Source organism: Pristiophorus japonicus, chromosome 1 (genome assembly GCF_044704955.1).
Source record: "Pristiophorus japonicus isolate sPriJap1 chromosome 1, sPriJap1.hap1, whole genome shotgun sequence".
NCBI lineage: Eukaryota > Metazoa > Chordata > Chondrichthyes > Pristiophoridae > Pristiophorus > Pristiophorus japonicus.
In genome coordinates, this window is record NC_091977.1 from 347259971 (window position 1) to 347285047 (window position 25077).

Below are 25077 nucleotides of genomic sequence, written 5' to 3' on the forward strand. Positions count from 1 at the left end.
GATGGTTGGACTGACATATGAAGAGAGTCTGGGTCAACTGGGCCTGTATTCACTGGAGTTTAGAAGGATGAGAGGGGATCTCATAGAAACGTATAAGATTCTGACGGGACTGGACAGGTTAGATGCGGGAAGAATGTTCCCAATGTTGGGGAAGTCCAGAACCAGGGGACATCGTCTTAGGATAAGGAGTAGGCCATTTAGGACTGAGATGAGGAGAAACTTCTTCACTCAGAGAGTTGTTAACCTGTGGAATTCTCTGCCGCAGAGAGTTGTTGATGCCAGTTCATTGGATATATTTAAGAGGGAGTTAGATATGGCCCTTACAGCTAAAGAGATCAAGGGGTACGGAGAGAAAGTAGGAAAGGGTTACTGAGGGAATGATCAGCCATGATCTTATTGAATGGTAGTGCAGGCTCGAAGGGCCGAATGGCCTACTCCTGCACCTATTTTCTATGTTTCTACGTTAACCTTCTAAACTCAAGAGAATACAAGCCAAGTTTGTGCAACCTCTCCTCATAATTTAACCCTTTTAGCCCCGGTAACATTCTGGTATATCTGCGCTGTACCCCTTCCGAGGCCAATATATCTTTCCTGAGGTTCGGTGCCAAAACTGAATGCTGTACTCCAGATCAGGTCTGACCAAGGCTCTGTACAACTTCCTCCCTTTTTTATTCCAATTCTCTTGAGATTTGGCCTTTTTGATTACATTTTATACTTGTACAGCAGCTTTTGGTGATTTGTATACATGGACACCAAAATCACTTTGCTCCTCCACAGTTCCTCGACACTTGACATTAACAACAGCAACTTATATTTATATAGCATCTTTAACGCAGTAAGACATCCCAAGGCACTTCACAGGAGTGTTATGAGACAAAACAAATAAATTTGACACCGAGCCACATAAGAAGAATTTACAGATGACCAAAAGCTTGGTCGAAGAGGTAGGTCTTAAGGAACGTCTTAAAGGAGGAAAGAGAGGTGGAGAGGCGGAGAAGTTTCGGGAGGGAGTTCCAGAGCTTGGAGCCTAGGCAGCTGAAGGCATAGCCACCAATGGTTGAAGGATGCACAACAGGGCAGAATTTGAGGAGCCCAGACATCTCGGGGGGTTGTGAGGCTGAAGGAGATTACAGAGATAGGGAGGGGCGAGGCCATGGAGGGATTTGTAAACAAGGATGAGAATTTTGAAAATCGAGGAGTTGCTTAACCGGGAGCCAATGTAGGTCAGGGAGCACAGGGGTGACGGGTGAGCAGGACTTGGTACACATTAGGACATGGCTGCCGCGTTTTGGATGACCCCATGTTTAAGTAGCATAGAATGAGAGAGGTCAGCCAGGAGTGCGTTGGAATAGTCAAGTCTAGAGGTAACAAAGGCATGGATGAGGGTTTCAGCAGCAGATGAACTGAGACAGGGGCAGACGGGCAATGCTACAGAGATGGAAATAGACGGTTTTAGTTATGCTGCAGATATGTGGCCGGAAGCTCATTTCAGGGTCAAAATGTGACATCTAGGTTGCTGGTTCAGCTTCAGACAGATGCTAGGGAGAGTGATGGAGTTGGTGGCTAGGGGACGCAGTTTGTGGCGGGGACCAAAGACAATGGCTTCGGTCTTCCCAATATTTATTTGGAGAAAATTTCTGCTCATCCAGTACTGGATGTCAGACAAGCAGTCTGACAATTTAGAGACCATGGAGGGATCGAGAGAAGTGGTGAGGAGGTAGAGCTGGGTGTCGTCAGGGTACATGTGGAAACTGACGCCATATTTTCGGATGATGCCGCCAAGGGGCAGCATATAGATGAGAAATAGGAGGGAACCAAGGATAGATCCTTGGGGGACACAAGAGGAAACGATATGGGAGTGGGAAGAGAAGCCATTGCAAGTGATTTTCTGGCTACGATTAGATAGATAAGAATGGAACCAGATGAGTGCAGTGCCACCTAGCTGGACAGTGGTGGAGAGGCGTTGGAGGAGGATGGAGTGGTCAACCGTGTCACAAGCTGCAGACAGGCTGAGAAGGACAAGGAGAGATAGTTTACCTTTGTCACAGTCACAAAGGATGTCAATTGTGACTTTGATGAGAGCCGTTTCGGTACAGTGGCAGGGGTGGAAACCAAATTGAAGGGATTCAAACATGGAGTTCTGGTAAAAATGGGCACGGATTTGGGAGACAACAACCATTCAAGCACTTTGGAGAGGAAAGGGAGGTTGGAGATGGGATGGTAGTCATTGCATTGGGGGTACAGTAGCATAGTGGTTATGTTACTGAACTAGTAATCCAGAGGCCTGGACTAATAATCTGGAAGATGTGAGTTCCAATCCCACCATGGCAGCTGGGGAATTTAAATAATTCAGTTAATTAAATCTGGAATGAAAAACTAGTGGCAGTAATGGTGACCTGGATCTGGACTAAATGTCACTCCAGACACACAGCAATGTGGTTGACTCTTAAATGGCAAGCCAATCAGTTGTAACAAATTGCTACAGTGATTCAAGAAGGTGGCTCACCACCTCCTTCTCAAGGATGGGCAATAAATGTTGGCATTGCCAGTGATGCACACATCCTGTGAACAAATATTTTAAAAGATATGGATTAATGTGACTGCAGGTGCCTCTGCGCAATGTCATGAATTCCCCGAATGGGCACAATTGTTGGAAACTCGGCATGTCATCCTGGGGAAGTAGCCAGTTTTGTTGGCAGGGACTGCTTCTGGAGAATGGACTTTTGAACCATCGTAATAGATCGCAGATAATTGGGCCTAAAGTAGATATGGGCACAACTCACGTACGTTTAAAATTCTGCAATCCTTAATGCTATTTCATTCGATTCCACCGAGATTACATTGAAATCATGCACAAACTCCAGGCCTCAAGTGTCATCTGCAAACTTGGCTATGCAACTCGATTCCTTAAGCTGAAGCTCCACAGAGCGCTGGAAAACACCACTTATCACATCTTGCCAATCAGAGAATGTTCTCTTTATCCCTGTTCTCTGTCTCTCTCCCAACTAATTACCAATCATCGAAATAAATGGTCCATTTTTAAAAGTAGCTCCCATCTCCAAAGTGGACAGAAGAAAAATGGTAAATAAAGCATTTAAAAGTTTTTGAAAAATTAGGCAAAAAAAGGGGAACCCTGCATCGGAGAATCAGCACGATGGCTTTGCAGCCTTTACTCCATCATGATCCCTTTGAATAGAACTCTTCGCAAACCCATGAAGTATGTCTCTTCAACCGTTTGCAGTGAAAATCGACACTTCACCAGACTTCCAGTAACAGAACAGAAAGCACAGAAAAAACATTCAAGATAATATACCAAATTGTATGGTGTATCTAACATTAAGGGAGGGCAATTGGGCAGAACATGTGCAGTTATCAAATTGAACTCCACAATGACACCTTCTCATACACACTTCAGTGCAGAAACATTCAGTAATCAGATGTCCTAATTGTATCTGTAGCCAGGAATTGCCTCAGAGCTGCAGTGCTCCATGCAAACAGAGTTTCCAGTGCACTTGGGCGAAGTTAGGCCGGCAGAGCTGGAGCAGCTTCGAGGACCTTTCCGCTGTAAGTTTAAGGAAAGTGACAATAAAACAAACTGTCGTTAAGTTAGTGTAAAAGAAGATAACAGTGCATCAAAAGTTTCTCACCAAGGAAACTGCAACAAGACAAAAATGATTGATGAACTGTGAATTTTAGCATTACCCTAATTGCAGCACTTGGCACTGCAGGGCACACATGTGCCTGAGTCTCTCACTATGCTAGCAGGCATAAATAAAAATAAATCTGGAATTAAAAAAAAAGCTAGTATCAATAATGATGACTATGAAACTACCAGATTGTCATAAAAACCCATCTGGTTCACTAATGTCTTTTAGGGAAGGAAATCTGCCGCCCTTTCCTGGTCTGGCCTATATGTGGCTCCAGACCCAAGGCAATATGGTTGACTCTTAACTACCCTGGTGGCTCAACACCACATTCTCAAGGGCAATTCGGGATGGGCAATAAATGCTAGCCTTGCCAGCGACACTCACATCCCATGAACTAATACATTTTTTTTTTAAAAGGCTGTGGTAAGCACAAGTTTTTTTTCCACAATCAGTCAAAATATCAGCATGTCATCATAGGCAATGTACAGCTATATCCATGCACAGGATAAACCCATTGTTAATCCCCGCCTGTTTAATGTACTGATTTGCTGGGATAATGCACCAAAGTTAAACAGGAGCACATTACTGAGAAGGTCTGGGTATCAGATGACAAAATAACAAAAGGCTAAAATTAGGTAATACACTGCTGTTGAAAGGATTCCTAGCCATACAACATGGCATAGCATTTTAACCGTACAGTGGATTTTCAAAGATAGTTGCAACATTTAAGCATAAAGGTTACTGCAATTATGGTTTACCATCTTACAGTTTATGCTTTTACCACATACATTATCCAGCTGTACTTTCTTAAACCCTTGTCAAAAGTAGAAAAGATGAGGATATCCAAGCATGCATAAACTTAGTACAAGTAATCTAAACCGCAGCTTTCTGGTAGTAAAATACTGAATGCTGCCAAAAATTGACATATATTTAAAGTTTTTTTTTGCCCTCTCCAAATCAAAAAAAAATCTACAAATATTCTTAAGATTTAAAGCAGAATCAGAAAGGCCGGTTCTAATTTCTTGTCCTTTTAACTCGCTTCTTATCTCACTTCATCGTTTCTTGAAGCCAGAGGCTACAAATTTTAAGTTTGGCTGGGTGGGGTGGTGGGGGGGGGTGGGAGGATTATATTTTCAATTCTTTTTTTAAACAGTGAACTAGAGAATTTATTTTACAAAATGTTTACAAATATCCCCAAATGTTACAGGTTTTAAAACTAAATGTTAATATTCTGAGTTTAAGACTACTTGAGATCGAAGTTCTGGTTGCAATTAAATACAGGAAGGATATTAAAAACTTCCTCGAAGCATGATAACCACAATAGAAGAAGTAAACGAAAAAACATAATTGAAACCACATCCAAAACCCACATCCTTATTATTTACCAGTAGCATCCAAAGGACATTGTTGAGATGCAAAAAGCTCAAGGGTCTTGACTTTTTATAACTTGAAATCATCCAGTCCCAAAACATGAAAGAACACAACATCTGTCTAAGGTTAAAAGTTTACAGAATGCCTACAACACTAAAACAGTTTTCCTCACAGAAACTCAAACAGGCCAACTATTCAACTCTATGCGCACAAAACTGTGTAAAAAAAATATTATTTAGGATTCAAAAGGGTCTTGCATTTATATAGCACGTTTCACAACATCAGAAAGACCCAATTAAGTAGAATGGGCCAATGCTCTCTGGAGTTCAAAAGAATGAAAGGTGATCTCATTGAAACATATAAGATTCTGAAGGGCTTGACAGGGTAGATGCTGTGAGGCTATTTCCCCTGGCTGGACTAAGGGGCATGGTCTCAGGTCAAGGGGTTGGCCATATTTAAGAGTGAGATGAGGAGGAATTTCTTCAGTCAGAGGGTTGTGAATCTTTGGAATTCTCTAATTCAGAGGGTTGTCGATGCTGAGTCGTTGAGTATATTCAAGGCTGAGATTGATCGATTTTTGGACTCTAAGGGAATCAAAGGATATGGAGACCGGGCGGGAAAGTGAGTTTGAGGTCTAAGATCAGCCATGATCTTATTGAATGGCAGAGCAGACTCAAGTATGGCCTATTCCTGCTCCTATTTCTTCTGTTCTTATGTTCAAAGTCCTTCACAGCCAATTGAGTACTTTTGAAGTGTAGTCACTGTTGTAATGTAGGAAATGCAGCAAGGTCCCACAAACAGCAATGGGATAAATGATCAGATAACCTGTTTTAGTGATGTTAGCTGTAGGATAAATATTTTCCAGGAAGCCAGGGAGAACGCCCCGTGCTTTTACGTCTTTTATATCCACCTGACAGGACAGGCAGGTCTCAGTTTAATGTCTCATGTGAAAGACACCACCTCAGTACTGCAATTAAGTGTCAGCCTAGATTTTGTGCTCAAGTTTCTGGAGTGGGGCTTCAACCCACAACCTTCTGACTCAGAGGCGAGAGTGCTACCATTGAGCCACGCTGCCATCTTTCAATTTTGGAATAAAGGAGTCACATGGGTGGAGGAAAATTGTGTGATCCTCAACCCACCCTCTGTCCATTTCAATTACTAGGTGAAAAATCGGACGGGCTGTGGTTACAGGATCCTTTTTGCCCAACTTTCCTGTGTGAGCCACCCCATATTTGCAGCATGATTAATCGGACTCCACAGTACCACAGTTGAATGGATAGCAAAGCAAAATTAATTAGTTTACTGCACATTTGTAAACTATTGCTGTGCAGGTATGCAAATAGCTTTAATGAAACACTTTTGACTTGCATTATCAAAAATAAAACATGAGAGTACTGTACAGTTCAATAGGGAGTGAAATTGGTCTTCGCCAGAAGCACGAGACATGCTCATAGCGAATCAGCAACCATGTTACACTGTGCCCGATTTTCCTTTCCCTGACAATGCACAATCAAGATATGCAAAACAGAATCATCAACATAATCTTAGAATCATAGAATGTTACAGCACAGAAAGAAACTATTCGGTCCATCGTACTTGTACTGGCTCATTGGAAGAGCTATCTAATTCATCCCACTCCCCTGCTTCTTCGCCATAGCCCTGCAAAGTGTTCCTTTTCAAGACTATATGCAATTCCCTTTTGAAAGTTACTGTTGAATCTGCTTCCATCACCCACCCTTTCAGGCAGTGCTCGTACTATGCATTCCAGATCATATCAATTCACAGCATCATCTTACAGCACAGGAGGCAGCCATTCAGCCCATCTTGCCTGGCTGTTTGAAAGAGTTGTCCAATTTAATCTTACACCCCAGCTTTTTCCCCATAACTCTGCAAATTAGTTTTCTTCAAGTGCATGTCTGATTGCCTTTTAAAACTTCCTATATATGATTCCACCACACTTTCAGGTAGTGTGTTCCAGATCTTAACAACCCTCTGTTAAAAAAAAAAATCCTAATTTCCCCTCTCGTTTTTTTATCAATTATTTTAAATCTATGACCTCTGGTTACTGACCTATTTGTCAGAGGAAACAGTTTCTCACTACTTACTCTATCAAAACCCTTCATCATTTTGAATACCTTTATTAGGTCTCCCCTTACCTTCTCTGCTCTAAGGAGAACACTTTCAGCCCAAATCTCTCCACATCGTTTCTTTATTATTGCGGTACACCTCCTCTTTATCCTCTCCGAGGCCTTGACATCTTCCTAAAGTGTGGTGCCCAGAATTGTACGCAATACTCCAGCCGAGGCCTAACCAGTGATTTGTAAAGGTTTAGCAAGACTTCCTTGTTTTTGTATTCAATGCCCTATTTACAAGGCCAAGTATCCCATACGCTTTCTGAACCGCCTTATCAACGTGCCTTGCCACCTTCAAAGTTTTGCGAATCTGCACCTGCATACTAGCTACGTGAAAACATTTGTCCTCATCTCCTCTCTGGTACTTTTGGCAATTGTCTTAAATCTGTGTCCTCTGGTTATTGGCCTGCCCATCAATGGAAACTGTTTCTCCCGATTTAAAAGCCCTCATAATTTTGAGTACCTCTCTTAAATCTCCCCTTAACTTTCTCTGCTCTAAGAAGAATAATCCCAGCTTTTCTAGTCTCACCACATAACTGAAGGCCCTCATCCCTGATATCATTCTGGTAATTATCCTCTGCACCATCTCCAAGGCCTTGACATCCTTCCTGAAGTATAGTGCCTAGAATTGGACACAATACTCTAAACTAAGACCTAACCAATAATTTATAATGGTTTGGTATAATTTCCTCGCTTGAAAGCCTCTTTTTAGCAAAACTTCTGAATGCCTGTCCTTCAATATAGTTCACCCCTTAATAAACATGGCTGCTACTAGGATTGTGATGAAAGCACATTTTTCTACTTCACAGGATCTACCTTCTTATATCTTCTCATGTGTAAACATATCTTCTTTATGTCACTACAACTAATGTCTGACACAAGGACAAGAGCTCAGTACAAATACATTACAGTAATTTAATCTGATCTAGTCACTTCAAGCACTTTATGATTAGCAATGCCAGCAGCTATCCCAACCTTTGTAATGGTTTCGCCTTCTATTTGGCAACCTTCCTTAATGGAAAAATAATGTTATATACAAGAACGGACTCAGAGCATGAACCAGATACAATATGGATGTAATAAGTCGTGCCTACATTGTGAAATGAGATAACTAGTTTTAGTACTATACTATTTACTATTAATGTCTGTATTTGCTCAACTTCAATGCAAAAGTAAATTAGTACAATACATTAAAGAAAGACTTGCATTTATATAGAGCTTTTCACAACCTCAGGACATCCAAAACATTTTACAGCCAATTAAGCACTTTTTGAAATGTAGTCATTGTTGTAATGTAGAGCAAGGTCCCACAATCAGCAATAACATAATGATCTAATAATCTAGTTAGTGATGTTGGTTGAGAGATAAATGTTGGCCAGGAGTCTGGACCAGGTGGTCGAGAGATGCCATGGGATATTTTACACCACCTGAGGGGTCTGATGGGGCCTTAGTTTAATGTCTCATCCAAAAGAAGGCACCTCCAACAGCGCAGCACTCCCTCAGTACTGCACTGAAGTATCAGCTCAGATTATATGCTCAAGTCTCTGGAGAATGGCTTAAATCCATGACCTTCTGACTATGATGGCCGAAAATTGTTTAATTTAATTGGTATAAACTCATGTGATTTGAATAACCTACAAGTCATTGGGAATGGGTAAACAATTAATGTTACTTATTTTAAATTATTTCCCATTTAACCAACCTTCCCTTTTGTCATCTATGCAACAGATCACTACATTAAAAAAAACACTTGGGCAAAGAGATTCTGAAACATTTTTTCTGGTGGAAATGTTTTAAGAGTTGCTTTGACTGATCCTTGGAGATGAGGATTGGATATTGCAATGATTTCCCCTCGCCCATTTCAAGTGATGTCCTTCAAAGTCTGCGGTCTGACCTACAGCCACCTCCATCATCATTATAGGCGGTCCCTCGAACGAGGATGACTTGCTTCCACGAGAGTTCACAGATGTTTCAATGAAGGACCCGCTGTTCCAGTCCTGAACTCCAGTTGAGGGGGTGGAAGATGCCTGTGCGTGGATTTTTTTTTTAATGTGTGGTGACCGTTGCACATCACCCACCACACAGGCTTGATAGAGCTAGGCCTTTATTCAGTGTCTCAAGGATTAACCAAAACGACTGGAGACCCGCTCTGCTGCACGGACCTAGTGCGCACACATATCGCAGTGTGGGCAGGTCCGTGCTGCCCCTGGGCCCTCGGCTCTTCTGGGCCCCGTACCCTCATTCGCTGCACCTCCGCCACAATGTTCCAGGGTCCGGCACTCCAGCTCTATTTATAGCCCCAAACTGCGATGGTGTTCTCACACAGGTCTGGGCGGTCCATAATGTTCCAGAGCCCGGTGCTCCAGCTCTATTTATAGCCCCGAACTGCGATGGTGTTCTCACACAGGTCTGGGCGGCCCACAATGTTCCAGAGCCCGGTGCTCCAGCTCTATTTATAGCCTCGAACTGCGATGGTGTTCTCACACAGGTCTGGGCGGCCCACAATGTTCCAGAGCCCGGTGCTCCAGCTCTATTTATAGCCTCGAACTGCGATGGTGTTCTCACACAGGTCGGGGCAGCCACCTCCACAGCTTTCATCAATGACCATTGTTCGTTAAACCACAAAGAGGGCAATGGCAGAAAATTTTTAAAAGAACATCGATATTGAAAATCTGTATCGAAATAAAATAATACTAATCCAGATTAGCAAAGACACAAAATTAGGATGTTGTCTCCCACAGCTGTAGAATGGTTACAGCACAGGAGGCCGCCATTTGGCCTGTTGAGCCCATCCTGACTCTCTGCAAGAGCACTTCAGCCCACTCCCTCATCCATTCTCTGTAGCCTGCAAATATTTTTCTTTCAGGTACTTATCCAATTCCCTTTTTAAAGCCACAACTGAATCTGCCTCCATCACCCTTTCAGGCAGTGCATTCCAGATCCTAACCACTTGCTGCGTAAAAAAAGTTTTCCCTCATATCGCCTTTGGTTCTTTTGCCAACGTGAGATCGTCCTGATTTGCATGGCTCAGTATCACATCACAAGGTGCTAGCTGTAATCTTAACTGCACGAATAGTCCACATTCTATAATACTCGTGGAGCATCCGAAATCTTGAAACCTCGGGACCGAGGCCATTCCGGATATTGGACATCACGAGTCTGGAAAGGCCTGGGCCGAGTTAAGGGGTGGGGACAAATGGCTGAACTCCAGTAATGGCCCTTGGATGCTCCATCAATCTGAATTTACAAAGTACCATTGCAGTAATTAGCCCACTGCAAGTGAGGAAGCTAATTTATTGTCTGCTTGCAATTTCTAGAGCCCTGTCATTGTTTCAGCTGTCAGTATTACTGTAATGCGTGAGGTCGTATTGTGCAGACAAAATTGAGATGGCTTTTGGTTCTTATAAACTGTTTCAAAGCTCCAAAATGAATAGATTTTTAAAGGCAGCAGAGTGGGGTGGGGGTGGGGGTGGGGGAGGGCAGCAGTGCGGGGAGGGGAGTCGGCGGAGGAGCGGGGGGGGGGGGTCAGGGGTCCGGCAGCGGAGCGGGGAATGTCAGCGGCGGTCAGAGTGGAGTCGGTGGTGGAGCAGGGGGGGTCAGCAGCGGAGCGGGGGGGAGGGGGGGGGTCGATGGTCCGACGGTGGAGCAGCGGCCGGGAAAAACCTGCGTTGAAGACTTGCAAAAAAGGTAAGTTCAAGTTTTTGTTTTTTAATTCTTTTTCAGTGATTTAGTAGCTAAGGGTTTTGTGAATGTTCTGTGAATTTTTATTTTTTGGAAAAAAAATGTTGGTGTTTCTCTCCCTCCCTAAGCCCAACCGGTAATCGGTTTTAAAAAATGTCCAGATTCTGAAACATTTTCCGGATTCCGGATGACCCTGCCACAGATCAACCCCGGTGTCTGGATTCCGGAACATTCCTAATTTCAGAACTCCGGATTTCGGACGCTCAACCTGTACAACACTTTTGTTCAGAAAATATTTATTTTCTTGAGAAGGAACAAAGCTGTTTTTCTTCATACCTGGGACGAAAGCAGATTGCAGTCAATATGTAGGCCTTTCCCAGTCTTCTCTTTCTGTAGCAGTCCTGCCATTATAGCTCCATGACTGTACAAACCTGTAGCTAGGTCAGTCATAGCTACTCCAGGCCTAACAGGGTCACCATCCTAATGAAAAAGACATAAATAAAGTATGAATCTGTACAGATTTTTAAAAAATACTTATCTTTTCAATAAAGCTTAGGTAAACTTTTGTACTTAGTAACCCTTTCTCTGATTACATCAACAGGTCATGCGCGTGCACATGGGCATGTGCGTGTGCACGGGCGTGGGGGCATGTGCGTACCTTCCTATTTGTCCAAAGTCTCAAGCAGGTTTCTGATTGGCTCACAGTAGTTCATATCTGATTGGTATCAGTGGTATCCTTTTTGATTGGCTCATTACTGAACAGATAATATTGTACTAAAATATTTTGATACAATACAGTTGAGAGCTCCCATGAGAATTCCCTGCATCCCAACTGCATTAAGCATTATTTAATGTTAAGAAATTAAAAGTGAAATCAATAAATGTCATTTTTAAATTGATATCTCAAACGGCATATGTTATTGTGGTCCGCCTATCCATGCTCTCTCCTCGAGCGGATCCAGCTATCTCTCCTCACCTGGTGTCTTCATGCAGTCACATTGCTGTCCACTTGCCACCTCACCCCGCACTTCCCTCCCATCTCACACTGAGGGAAATCTACTCACTTCAACTAAAATTATTCAAAAATCAACCAAACCTGACAGCAAAAAATGAAGGGCATTCGCCTTGATTATAATTCAATATAACTTTATTTTTAAAAGAAGTTCTGGAAAATTCTCTTGTTAAGTATTGGAAATATGTGACTAAAATAAATCAACCTTAAATATTATTTGCTGACATGACAGAGTTGTTTATGAGTGATGCTAAGGTGGCAGAAGAACAAATGATAAATAAAAGTCTGTGCCTCATATTCAGAAAGAAAAAACAAATTTCAGTACAGATAGTTACTTCAAGTATAAGATATTTAATATAGAATTAGCAAGCAGATCTGGAAAGAAAGATTGGCAACATGAATGAATGACAACCACCAGCTAATTCCATCAAGCAGACATTCAAAAAGGGACATCAAATGCGACACGACGAGAGACAAGAATGTTTGGATTAAACCCAAGACTGGGGAAATGGAAAAGCCAGCCAAAAGAAAATGCACATTCTATGCAATCAACGCCAGAGCTAAATATTTTGATTAATCAACTAATTCCAAAAAGTTGTGAAAGAATACAATATTCAAAGACAAGTGTGTAAAACTCAATTTCAATGTTCTACTGTCCCTGACATTAAATGGAAAATTAACCAAGAAGAGGTACAGAACAATAAAACAATTAAGTCAACTGCCTTTTGACAGAAAAGAATGTGAACAGCCACATCGAATCTCTTCACACTATATTGATCAGGGTTCAGTAGCAACTTTTTTTGAGTACAGAAAGATTGTCCTCTAAAGCTTACCGTATGTGAATTGGAGAAATAAAGCACAGCTGCCAAGTGGCTTCAGTAATCAAATGGAAAGAAAAAATGAGCTTTCAAAAGATCATGATAAAGCCATCTGGCCATCTTAGCTCATCTATCCGGCAAGAACCTTCAAGTGCCCAGCTTTTAGCTGTTTAAGAAATTGCACCAGAGTTTATGCCCCCATTATTCTATCTGAAACTCCATTCCACATACTGACCATTTGTCATGTGAAGCACCAGTTTGAACCTGTGCCCTGAAGTATGTAAGAGGCATGAACAATTTGTCATGCCTCTTTACACCTCACTCCATTCTTTCCTGCAGTCAATACAGTTTCCTCATTGAAACAAAGGATGCCCCAAACGTTTTGCGCTGGATTGAGGAATGGTGAGGTAAACGCTTTCAGTTGCTGCTTGATATATTATTCAGTTGACATGAGAACATGACATTTTGATGTAGGGCACCATTGACTGTGGGGATGTTCTGTCATAAAACAATGGACTGCTAGGTGTCTTAAACAATATGTCTCCTTGCAGTTGTTTAGGAGGAAACTGGTTCTGTATTTCATTCCTAAGTTTCAATGACTTGGTCATTAAGTAAAAAAGTGCTTGAAAACCTCCCTCAGTGTAACTAATTCAAAATAAATTGGTGTGTGTCGATCTTGGTGATTCCCAGTAGTTACAACTAAAATATATAACTTAATGAATGGAAAACCTTTGTACATTTCTGACCACTTTATTCTTTCTCATTTTCATCTCTTTATTTTGGTTAATTTTTCTATTTTCTTACACTCTTCTTTCTCTTCCTTCATGTTCCTCACTCTTATTCTTTCCTCTTCTGCTGGATTTTGTTGCAATTTCACTTTTTCTTGCTGGTCTGCTGGGATTTGGAGGCTGCGCTCCTAGGTAACCCACTGTATCCGTGTGGATATACATAACCTATCTCATGATCCGGGTCTATTGTCCATGGCCTCCTCCCCGCTCATTGCCAAACAATCCGTAGAATACAAACGTCTGCCAAAGGGAGCAAGTTAGAAGGAGAACACAACATAAAGAAGTAGAGGCAATGGAGTAAAGGTACTGGACAGCTGGGAGAGAGCAGAGCTGGGGGAACAGTGAAAAACCTTGTAGGGTAGTCAGCTCCACCAGGGACTCCCCAAAACTACACCTGTGTGTTTTCACACATCCATAGGAAACATTGTGAACCACTACTGCACAACAGAAAGACCCCAGAGAAGGAAGACATATATTTCTTCAAAATAGACTGGGTGAAAACTAATATAATTCTTATATCTACAGGTCAAGTCAGAAATATTATCCAACAGGAAGGGCAGATTAAATCTGATCCATAAGCAAGCCATCCTTGGATCACAGTAAACCTTTCCTGCTTGCAAGAGCAGGAAGGTTTAATCAACAGCAATGTTTAAGATCTTTGTACAACACTACTGAGCACCAGCTGTTTATAGCATTGTGCAAGCGCCTGTGCTGGCGAGGCCCAAAGAACACAGAGGTAGCATTAAGATAAAGCCAGTAGATTACTAGGGCAGTAAAGAAGGTAAGAAGGAATAAAGACCATTCAGCCCATCTGTCATTCGGGTCTATGTTTAAGATGTCGCTCCTGACAGTATCCTCGATGTATTGAATCAAAATTGACCTACTTTTTAAAAATGTATCAGCCATGGCTGCATTTACCGCATTAAAGTGGGAGGTGTTTTCCTCAGCTAACCACTGTGGAAAGTAGTGACTCTTAAAGTGATACTCAGCTTGAACTCTGAGCAGAATAGCAGCTCGTTTATTATTTCTTTAGCCTGAAATTATAGTTCTGTTCTTCTGGTTTACCATTTTCACTCCACCAATTCTTTCACAGGTTCAGAAACCTGGGGCTAGACTTTCCACTTCACATCGCTGGGCTAGTGCCCATATATCACCCAAAACAGCCTGCTATCGCCCATTTTGACTAAAAAGTGGAAGGTTGGACTGGAACATCGCCGGAAAATTCTCCTCCAAACTTTCGACTCATATCGCCGAGGTGATCGCCCGCACATCGCCCAGCGCAACTTTTGGCATATCACCGGCACATCGCCGGGCTGATCGCTCACTGAGAACATCGCTGAAGAATAGTTGCTTTTCCCTGGCCTTCCTCACAGAGCTCGGCACTACAGGCGCCATTTTGAACGTCACAGGAAAAGAGGAGGCTGCTTATACTGGGGCTTAGGATAGTTTGTGAATTATTTAAGGGCCTTTTAAAGATAGATCCACTCACAATTAGACATTTTATTATATTTATATTAATGAGTGACGTTTCATCCTTACTTGGTCTGGCGTGGCCATTGTTTTGCAACAGTTGCATTCATGTTTTACTAAAACTTGCGTTATTAGAAGACACTGCACAATTGTAAAAGTGAAACAAAATTGTTTTAATAAAGTAAGAGCTCTTGAATGTTATTTTTAAATAACAAAAACAGCCCCCCACCCACATACCCAACAGTGAAACAACAATAAAAACACCAATAAACAATGTGAACAATATGTACAATATAAAAAAGATTGCACCCCCCCTCCCTACCTACGGCCACGTTTCTCCCCAGATCCTGGACCCAACCGTCTCTTTACCTCACCCACCCATTTTGGTCCCCAGGTACTGCTACGAAGCTGCCGTGCAGTGGGCAACGGCTAGACTTCCTGCCGTGGTGGGGGATTTGGTGGCACGATCACCTGTTTGGGGGGGGGCTGTTGGAGGGGAAGACAAAACAGGGAGATGGCCTTCCGAGCCAGGAGGTGGTGCTTCCTCCGGACCCGCCTGTGTGCTGGTGCTTGTGGTCACGGGACCTTGGGGTGCAGCGCCATGTGCCGCCAAGAACGCATGCCGCAATGCATGGGAAGAGGCGGTATTTTCACACATCTCGTGGATCATCTGCTGCGTCGCCTCCGCTTGACAAGCAGACATCCGGGAGAATTCCTCCGTCAACCCCATAAACACTTGGAGCTGCTTGCAATTGATCGCAACAGACTCCTCGCACAGTCGTGCCAGGCTGTCTATGCGATTGTCCAGGGTAGGCCTTTGTCCAAGCCACTGACCCGGCCTCTGTGGGGTCTGCGACAGCACCAATGTGCGCCTTGGCGTCGCCAACTGCATCCCGCTTGTTGCCGGTACCTCTTCGGTGGAAATCAACGTCATGGCCGCAGGTTCAACAGACAAAGGGATGCAAGGGGCACCCTCCTCTGTCTCCAAGTATTCCTCCTCCTCTGGCTCAGTGCTCTCCTCTTCACCACCCATGGTGAATGACACATGTAGTGGGGTAGGTGCATGTGAGGGTGTCCCCTCCACTGGCGCCTCTGGAGCTGGGAGTCCTGCAAAACACAACTGAGCTTATTAGAACAGAAGGGATTGTTGCGCCGCGCTGGCGTACGTAGGAGGAAAAGCACTATTCCAATAAATGTGAGCGAGAGACGTTACATATTAATGCATCATATGGTAGTATATAAGGTGGTACATCTATATGGAATTCACTGCACCAGAGAGCTGTGGAGGCTGGATCAGTCGCAGATAGACAGAATGTGATAAGGGAGCGAGGGTTTATGGGGTGCAGACAGAGATGAGGACAGATGGCCAGAACATGTTCCTATGTTGTCAACCTGAGAGTAGCACAGAGGCTGCATGTATAACATGACATCATTCATCTATTTTATAGTTAAATGATGTTACATAATTTTAACACTGCTTGACACATTACTCATGTGGCACATGGGAGGGTCCGGCAACACCACGGGTGGTGACCGTGCGACTGTGGGCCCCCACTAGTGCTGCAGCACGCTCCTCAAGGCCGGTCAGTGTCTGTACTACAGCAGGGCCTCCTCCGGTGCACCTCTGCTGCGCCCGATTATGAGATATCTTCCTCTGCAAATGCGAAAAGAGCATGGCATAAGCTACTTGACTAGGTTATATCATTTATAGACAACAGTTTCCAACGTTATATGCTAATAGGGTTCGTGTCCACAATTGATGCATGGTTATAACAAAGATCGGTGTGTTTAGGAGCTAACGCTGGACACAAACATCTCTCTCGAATACAATCTACATTGAACTTGGCAATGACAGTAGCTAATGTCTAAAATTGTCCCAGGCCATACAGTGAGCAAAGGCAGCTCTCCCCCAGTCCATGCTGGGTCCCTGTGTAAGTGACAGCAGCCAGAGAGATTTAAAAAGGGCACAGGTTCATAGCCATGTGCAGTTCTTAACGGGGATGATATATCTTATATATGTTAGAATAACAAGCTTACATTCAATCCAGGAGATTGACTATTATAATTAAAATTATACTTAGAATTTGCATCATTACAGTATAAAATCGTACTTACTCTTGCTGAAGCCACGAGGCTATTCCAGCGCTTGCGGCACTGGTTGGATCCCCTGGCTTCGTGGAACGCAGACGAGACGACAGCGGCGATCTCACTCCATATTTGATGGTACGCCCGTGGTGCTGGTTTCCCACCACGCTCCCCCTCCCGGTCAATTGGGCCCACCGGGAGTGGACCTCCATGACGAGGGCCTCATCCGAAAAGGGCTTGGACGTCTTCCTTCCCGGTTCCACATCTCTAAAACTTTTATCACTCTCAGACATATTCTTTACCTCTCTCTCTCTCTTTTCTCGCTCACTCTCTCTCCCCCTTCTGCGCATGTGTGGATGAATCCTGACCTCCCGAAATACGGGAAAACATGTCCACCAAAAAAAAAAACGCATGCGCAGAAGCCCGTTGCTAGGGAAGCTTTGGCCTTCACCATCGCTGCACTATTGCTGGGCGATGTCACATCGCTGGGCTCTCGCTTCGTCCATTTCACATCGGTGGGCTATCGCCGAGCCGAAAGTCACAATCCAAAAAATGGGCGATGGTCCAGCGATCATGAAGGCTGAAACATCGCTAAGGCTGGAGCATTGCCCATTTTTTGGGCGCTAGCGAGCAAAGTGAAAAGTCTAGCCCTTGAATTATGCAGGCCACTTCAACACGTTTGATCATTCAGAACATACCTTGCTCAGGCTTACTACATAATTCATTGATTTAAACTCAGTATCTTTGTTGCCCTTCTTGGAATCCTTTTCAATGCATCTATGTCTTTCTTAAATTCAGTGAGAAAAACTGGATACAAGAGACCTGAACTAATAATCCAGACAATGCGAGTTCAAATCTCACTGTGGCAGTTTGACAATTTGAATTCAGTTTAAAACTTCTGGAAATAAAAAGCTGGTGTCAATAAAAGTGATCGAGAACCCAACTAGTTCACTATTGTCCTTTCGGGCAAAAAAACCATCGCTCTTACCAAGTCTGGCCTATATGTGACTCCAATCCCACATCAATGTGGTTGACTCTTAACTGCCTTATGAAGTGGCCTAGCAAGCCACTATCAGTGTTTCGAAAAGAAGGTTCAGCAGGTTCTCAGGGCAATTAGGGATGTGCAATAAATGCTTGCCTTACCAGAAAGGATGAATTTTTTAAAAGTGAGATTTCACCACTGCAATTAGTCACTGATACTCACTTTTACAGCCTCACATTCCATATTCTGCTGCGATACAATGTGCTATCACTAATAATATTTGGTCCTGCATACCCAAATTACTTTCCAGTTGCATTTTATGCAATAGCACTTCACTGTATAATCATGCTCCTATTTTAGTATCAATATACATTACTTTACTAAGTTACCTATCATAGAAGTAGGTTAGATGCTTGGATGTACTTGTTTACACACAGTCATCAATCTTTTGCTAACATGTAAAGTAAGTGCAGATTTGATGCTGGCCATTCAAGAGGGAGCAGGACAAGTTTCTGTGTATAGCCATATAACCACATCTAAGGTGGGTCATTGGGGTTGTGTACCTCCATCACCTTGGTCTCCTGGGAATTATTTGAGCACCTTTGGAGGTTGGAGAAGAATTTCTCAGAGTCTTTTCCTAAATTGATCCATGTTTTCACCTCTGTTTTTGTCTCTCCCAGTACTTTGCATGGCTGTGAATGGGGGAGGGGAGGAGGAGATTGGAGTGACATGATACAGATGTTACACCATGTCAGTATAGGACATGCTTGATGGATCAGTTGGTCTTTATCTGTAAGTCTGTTTTTCTTGATATAAATGTCCAATTCCTAAACATCTGTAGGTCCATTCACATATTGTCCATGTGAGGGTACAAGCAATATTGATGGATTTCTGCATCACAAGTTCGATGTGTTCTTTCCACCCATATAATTCAGTTTTGAAGTACTTTTGTGATTAGATGACTCAATTAAATAAACATCAACAAAGCACAACAATGAAGATGGAGCTATACCTTGCGCTGAGTCTTTCACTCTCTCGATATCTAAAGATTTTAAAGCAGCAAAATGTGAGATTATTCACTTTGGCAGAAAAAATAGAAAAGCAAATTATAATTTAAATGGAATTGTTCCATATTCCTCGTGTTAATTAATCCAATATCTAACAGGTGGCGTTATTGATCTGTCCGGTGGATTCTTGTATTTGTCTTGGAAGTACTGGATTTGCCTTCAGTCTTGGTTGCAGTCTTTCCATTGTTTGTTTTTATAAGAAACAGGAGCAGGAGTAGGCCATTTGGCCCCTCAAGCCTGCTTCGCCATTTAATAAGATCATGGCTAATCTCATCTTGGGCTCAACTCCACTTCCCTGCCTGCTCCCCATAACCCTTCACTCCTTTATCATTCAAAAATCTGTCTATTGCCACCTTAAATATAGTCAATGACCCAGCCTCCACTGCTCTTTGGGGCAGAGAATTCCAAAGATTCATGACCCTTTGAGAGAAGAAATTCCTCCTCATCTCAGTTCTAAATGGGCGACCCCCTATTCTTAAGCTATACCCCATAGTTCTAGATTCCATGAGTGGAAATATCCTCTCTGCATCTACCTTGTCGAGCCCCCTCAGTATCTTATATGTTTCAATAAGATCACCTCTCATTCTTCTAAACTCCAATGAGTATAGGCTCAACCTACTCAACCTTTCTTCCTCTTCATCTCAGGAATAAACTTAGTGAACCTTCTCTCAACCACCTCCAATGCAAGTATATCCCTCCATAAATAAGGAGACCAAAACTGCACGCAGTACTCTCGGCGTTGTCTCATCAATACCCTGTACAGTTGTACAGGACTTCCCCATCTGTCTCTTTCATCATGCCAATATGTTGATCACTCTGCCAATATACTGACTGCTATGCCAGTACTCTGATCATTGCGTCAATACATTGATCACTGTGCCGATATATCGATCATGAGTTTTCCTTTTGTTTGACAATCTGCCCTCTTACTGTTGGTTGCTTTTATTGTTCACAATAAATGGATTTTATTTTTGTATGTTGCTTTTACTGTGCCAGTGATCTCAATCTTTTTTCCTGTATTGCAGAATTTTCCTGAATAGAATATATGTGGTTTGTACAGTTTTATATTCAATTAGCATTGTGTTACCATACTTCAGCAAATGAATGGCTGTTTTGTTATGTTTGTTGAGATGCAGCTGGGGAAAGGCCATTTAAGTGTAGGTAATCCTCTTTTACATCTTTCTCATTTTACTATGTCCCATTTTCTAACTTTAGTTTTTTCAGATTGTAATTTATGTCAAGTTTCTTTTTTCACTCCTGTAATTAAGGGTTTGGAAACTTGTATTTACATCACGCCTTTAATAAAATAAATACCCCAAGGCTCTTCACAGAAGACGAACAGACACTGAACAGTAGCTGAAAAAATAAGGGAGGTCACTGAGGGCATAGTCAAAGAGGCTGCCAAGAGGCTCTGAAAATGGTGAGAGAAGTAGAATTACCTGTTGCTATGGCTATTGTAAATGTTTTGGTTGATTTGGTGGCAAAGTTTCATTTTAGTTTCCTCATAATCTGCAAATGGGATTTCATAAAAAACTTGCATTTATAAAGCATTTTATAATGTAATTTAGGACGTACCTAAGCACTTCACAGTCAATAAATTACTTCTGACACGCAGTTACCATTGTTGTTTAGGAAAAATGTGGCAACAAGGTCCCACAAACAAAAATGAGATATTATTTTAATTTATTTAGTTAATTTATCTTTGATTCTATTGGTTGAGGGAGAAATGCTGGCTATGATACAACACAGGGGCAGAAACCTTGCCCGTGTTCAAATAGCACCATGGGATCCATTAAATCAGTAGTGTCCAATGGAAATTTCTGACTAGGCACAAGTGTGACTATGGCGACACCGTTTTAGCCACAAGCACTAATGTTAGTAGAAAATGCCTCACACACATTCACGCAATACAGGTAAATGTATTTCACATGTGTATATTTACTGAACAAACATCTATCACTGTTCAGTAACTAAGGAAATAAAGCACTCACACCGATCAAAAAACACTCTCACACTTTGCTTTTCATCTTACCATTTTACCAACAAATACACAAAAAGGTTAAAGTACACATGCCTACACCATGCGAATACAAGTATTGAGATCGTATTCCCAACAATGGTGTCTATTAATCATTTTTTATTTACTAATCGGAAATGCAATTAGTCACATGAGGATAGCGAATTGTATAACATTGCATTAAGTCTATCTGAACCACCAGAACAGGCGGGTCTGAGCTTCAACATCTCATCTGACAGACGGCACTTCCATCAATGAAGTACATCCTCAATACTGCACTAAAGTGTCAGCCTAGAATCTTTGTTCATTTTCTGGAGTCAGACATAACGCACAGCCTTTTGACTCAGAAGTGAGAGTGTTACCAATTGAGACAATACTTGACTATGAAAAGACAGCTGTTGGCATACCTCATGTATAATTCAGACCCTTGCTTTTCTCATAATTATGTTTAGATGTCACATTTTCTGACTCTAAACCACAGAACAAGTTGGGATCTAGTTTACAATAGCTATGTGGAATCTGGGAATTTTACATCCACTATGAAATGCTGATACTTTTAGCTGTCAGCCGTGGCTCAGGGTTAGCACTCCCGCCTCTGAGTCAGATGGTTGTGGGTTCAAGCCCAACTCCACATAATTTAGGCTAACTGTTCAGTGCAGTACTGCCATCTTTCAGATGAGATGTTAAGCCGAGGCCCTGTCTGCCCTCATAAAAGATTACATGGCACTATTTTGAAGAGCAGGTGAGTTCTCCCAGTCTCCTGACCAATATTTATCCATCAATCAACACATAAAACCTCTTTATTGCCGGTTTCCTCAGTATACTAGCAACCTCCCCGAGTACCATTGCATCATGTGTCTTCGATCAATCCACCTGAATAGTTTGCTACAATAGTGTTTTTCAAATAATATCTTTCCCTCCAACTTTTCCTCAAGTTTCGTCTAGCTCACAGTTACTCTTTCCCTAAATAGAATTTGATTCCCTCCATTGGTGGCAAGTTCATAATGGTCCAGAATTTGAGGTAAAAAATAACGCTGAGGTTATCAACCCCTCACCATTATTAAAGAGTAAATCGAACAGCAACTTCCAGAGACCTCACGTGCACAGCTAAATGCAGAAATCAGGAAGTTGCTTTCCGAATTGCCCTGCTCCTCCAGAAGCTTCACTATAACAGTATCTCGCCGAGTCTCGACACTGAAACACATGTATCAGTGTGAAGTTGCTGTATTTACATGATAAATACCCACTAAACTCGGCAGAAAAAGTTAGGGCTTGTCCATTCCAGTCTAAGTGAATTTTTAATAGCGTGATAAGTTTTAATTACTGCCAAACAACCTCTTTGGTTGAAAATTAACATTTATAAGTGTGGAGTCCCATTTCTTCAGATTTTAATTATTGTTGGAGATTTACAACAATTAAAAAGTATATTTTTTTTAACTTTTACTTTCTGTCTCTTATCTCTCTCTTAATCCCATCCTTCGTTCCCTCTCTTTATTTCGCTTTCTGTACATAATTTGGCATTGAATTAACTATTCCAACTTACAATTTATGGTTCAGTCTCTGCGCGCAGCATGATTGGTTACGGAGATACACAGTTGCTTGTCCAGTTTACACATGTCCATCCCAAATCCCCTGTAGAGGGCGCCATGACAAAATGGATTTCTAATCATTGCAAGTTCCAGTGCAAAAGTCCATGGAAAGTGCAAGTGTAATGAACGGCTGGCGCCAGTTGTTCGCTGCTGACCAGAAAATCCAAGCCAGATTTTTGTTTTTCGGCGAAAACAGTAGTTTTACGTCAAAATTACCATTTTCGCTGCGCTATCATTTTTAGGCTGAGCTTGCGGCCTTTATGTCGGGGTGCATCAGTAAAAGGAGGCATTGCACGACGATTTGCAGCGCAAGCCACGAGTTTCGGCAACTTTAGTCGGGGCCTGGTGCGTTGCGAGAGAGGCCTTGGGGAGGGGGGAGAAAATAAAAAATAAAATCCAAAAACCATTCACAAAACCCTTAGCTACTAAACTGCTGAAAATTAAATAAAAACTAAAAACAATGAGCTTGTCAATTTTGCCCAAGCCCGTTTTCTGGCGTATTGCCAGAGTTACGCCCGTTTTTCTAGGCCAGTAATGCATCGGAAATAATTTACCAAAGTTTCCCCAATGCACGTGCGGAAAACAAGTTACGTTTCTGACATCATTGCAATGGACGCGCATGTGCAGTACAGCTCCGAGTTGGCAACCAGCCATTTTTAAAGAGCCAGTTCTGTGTATGAGAAGGAGTGCTGTGTGAGAGCATTGGAAAAAAAATCGCAGCTGCAGCAGTACAAGATGCAACACGGTGCAAGGACCAAGAATTTCTTACAGGAAGAAGTGGAGGCACTAGTTACTGTGATTGAGACCAGATGGCAGGAGCTGGACACCAACAGAGGTCACATAAAAGTTTCACCCAAAGAAATGAAGAAACACTGAAACCAAGTTGCAGAAGATTACTGTGCAATGGTGACCACCACGAGATCCGGAGGCCAGTGTAAAAAGTGGCAGGATCTTGATCAAGTAGTTAGTGTAAGTAATATTTTCATTTATTCACTGGAATTGCAATTGTAAATGTTACCATCTGTACGTCTCACCCAGCAGAAAGACACCCTCTTTAAAAAGTTAGGTTTTCATCTTTGCAGAGGAAGGTGGCACATAATAAAAGGGAACAAACTCGAACAGGAGGACACCCGGAAAATCTGCACCCACTGACACCCTTGCAAGAGAGGGTCACTACTTTGATGGGTCCTGCCTGGAGAAAAGCAATCACCACTGCACAAGTTGGGTCCACATTCGAGGGAGAATGTAAGTCCTGTAAATTCATCGTGGTCCTTCAAATCAGCCTGCTGCCTGACCTGCGATGTGTGAGCCTACTCATGCCACCCACCCTGCCCACCCCTCTGCTTCCAACCATTTGACTGTTCTATTATATTTTGCAGAACTTGAGGCCAACTCCTACGATGCAGAAGATGATTCAGATGCGGACGGGCCTGAAGAGGAGAATATCTTCCAATCCAACTCTCCAGACCAAGAACATGGGTGTGAGGGGGAGAGGATGGAGCTGGATGAAGCTCCCACTGTTGTACTGACTCTGGAGGAGGTGCCACTCATTGCGGTGACAGCCCCTTCCATGACTAGTGGTTTGAGTGGTGGTGGGACATTCCATGGTTTCCTATCTTTCGAGGTTGTGCGTCCTAGTGGTGGGGTGCAGCGAGGCACACCCAGGGCCCCACCATCACAGGCTGCGGGTCCCAGTGGTGGGATGCAGCGAGGCACACCAGTGGGGACGAGGGGAAGGAGAGCTCGACCCACTCTCCAGAGATGCAGGATCTAACAGATGTGGTTCAGATGATGTAATTGAGTGCAGAGAGCATTGACCTTACCCGATCACTCCTGGACGCCATCAGTGGGGTGAGTGATGAGGTAGCAGGATGGTCGGGAGAAGTAACAGCAATGACACAAGAAATGGGAACGATATCCGGGACCATCAGTGAGGGAATAGTGGCTATGATGGAGGGAATGTCAGAGGTAGTACAAACCACGTCATTGGCCATTAAGGAGGGAATATTGCAGGTCGTTGAGATACTGGGTGCATGAGGGACGGCATGTTGGAGTTAGCTGCTGCAATAAGGGGGACTAAGGGGACTACAGTGGGATGAGGGCAGAGTTGGCTAAAGTAGACTGGAAACACAGACTAAACGGTGGCACAATTGAGAAACAGTGGAGGACTTTTAAGGAGCTCTTTCATAGTGCGCAACAAAAATATATTCCAATGAAAAAGAAGGGCGGTAAGAGAAGGGATAACCAGCCGTGGATAACCAGGGAAATTAAGGAGAGTATCAAATTAAAAACCAATGTGTATACGGTGGCCAAGGTTAGTGGGAAAATAGAAGATTGGGAAAATTTTAAACGACAGCAAAGAATGACTGAGAAAGCAATAAAGAAAGGAAAGATAGATTACGAAGGTAAACTTGCGCA

At 42.7% G+C, this 25077-nt stretch overlaps 1 protein-coding gene across 5 annotated transcripts in view; it reads right to left on the reverse strand.

Moving 5' to 3' along the window:
• sugct (succinyl-CoA:glutarate-CoA transferase) overlaps positions 1-25077 on the reverse strand; it is a 720871-nt gene that overhangs the window by 542822 nt on the left and 152972 nt on the right. For all 5 annotated transcript variants that reach the window (XM_070890193.1, XM_070890206.1, XM_070890201.1 and 2 more), the window contains exon 7: positions 11168-11311. In XM_070890193.1, the coding sequence (XP_070746294.1) occupies positions 11168-11311 (144 nt within the window). The remainder of the gene's footprint in view (positions 1-11167; positions 11312-25077) is intronic.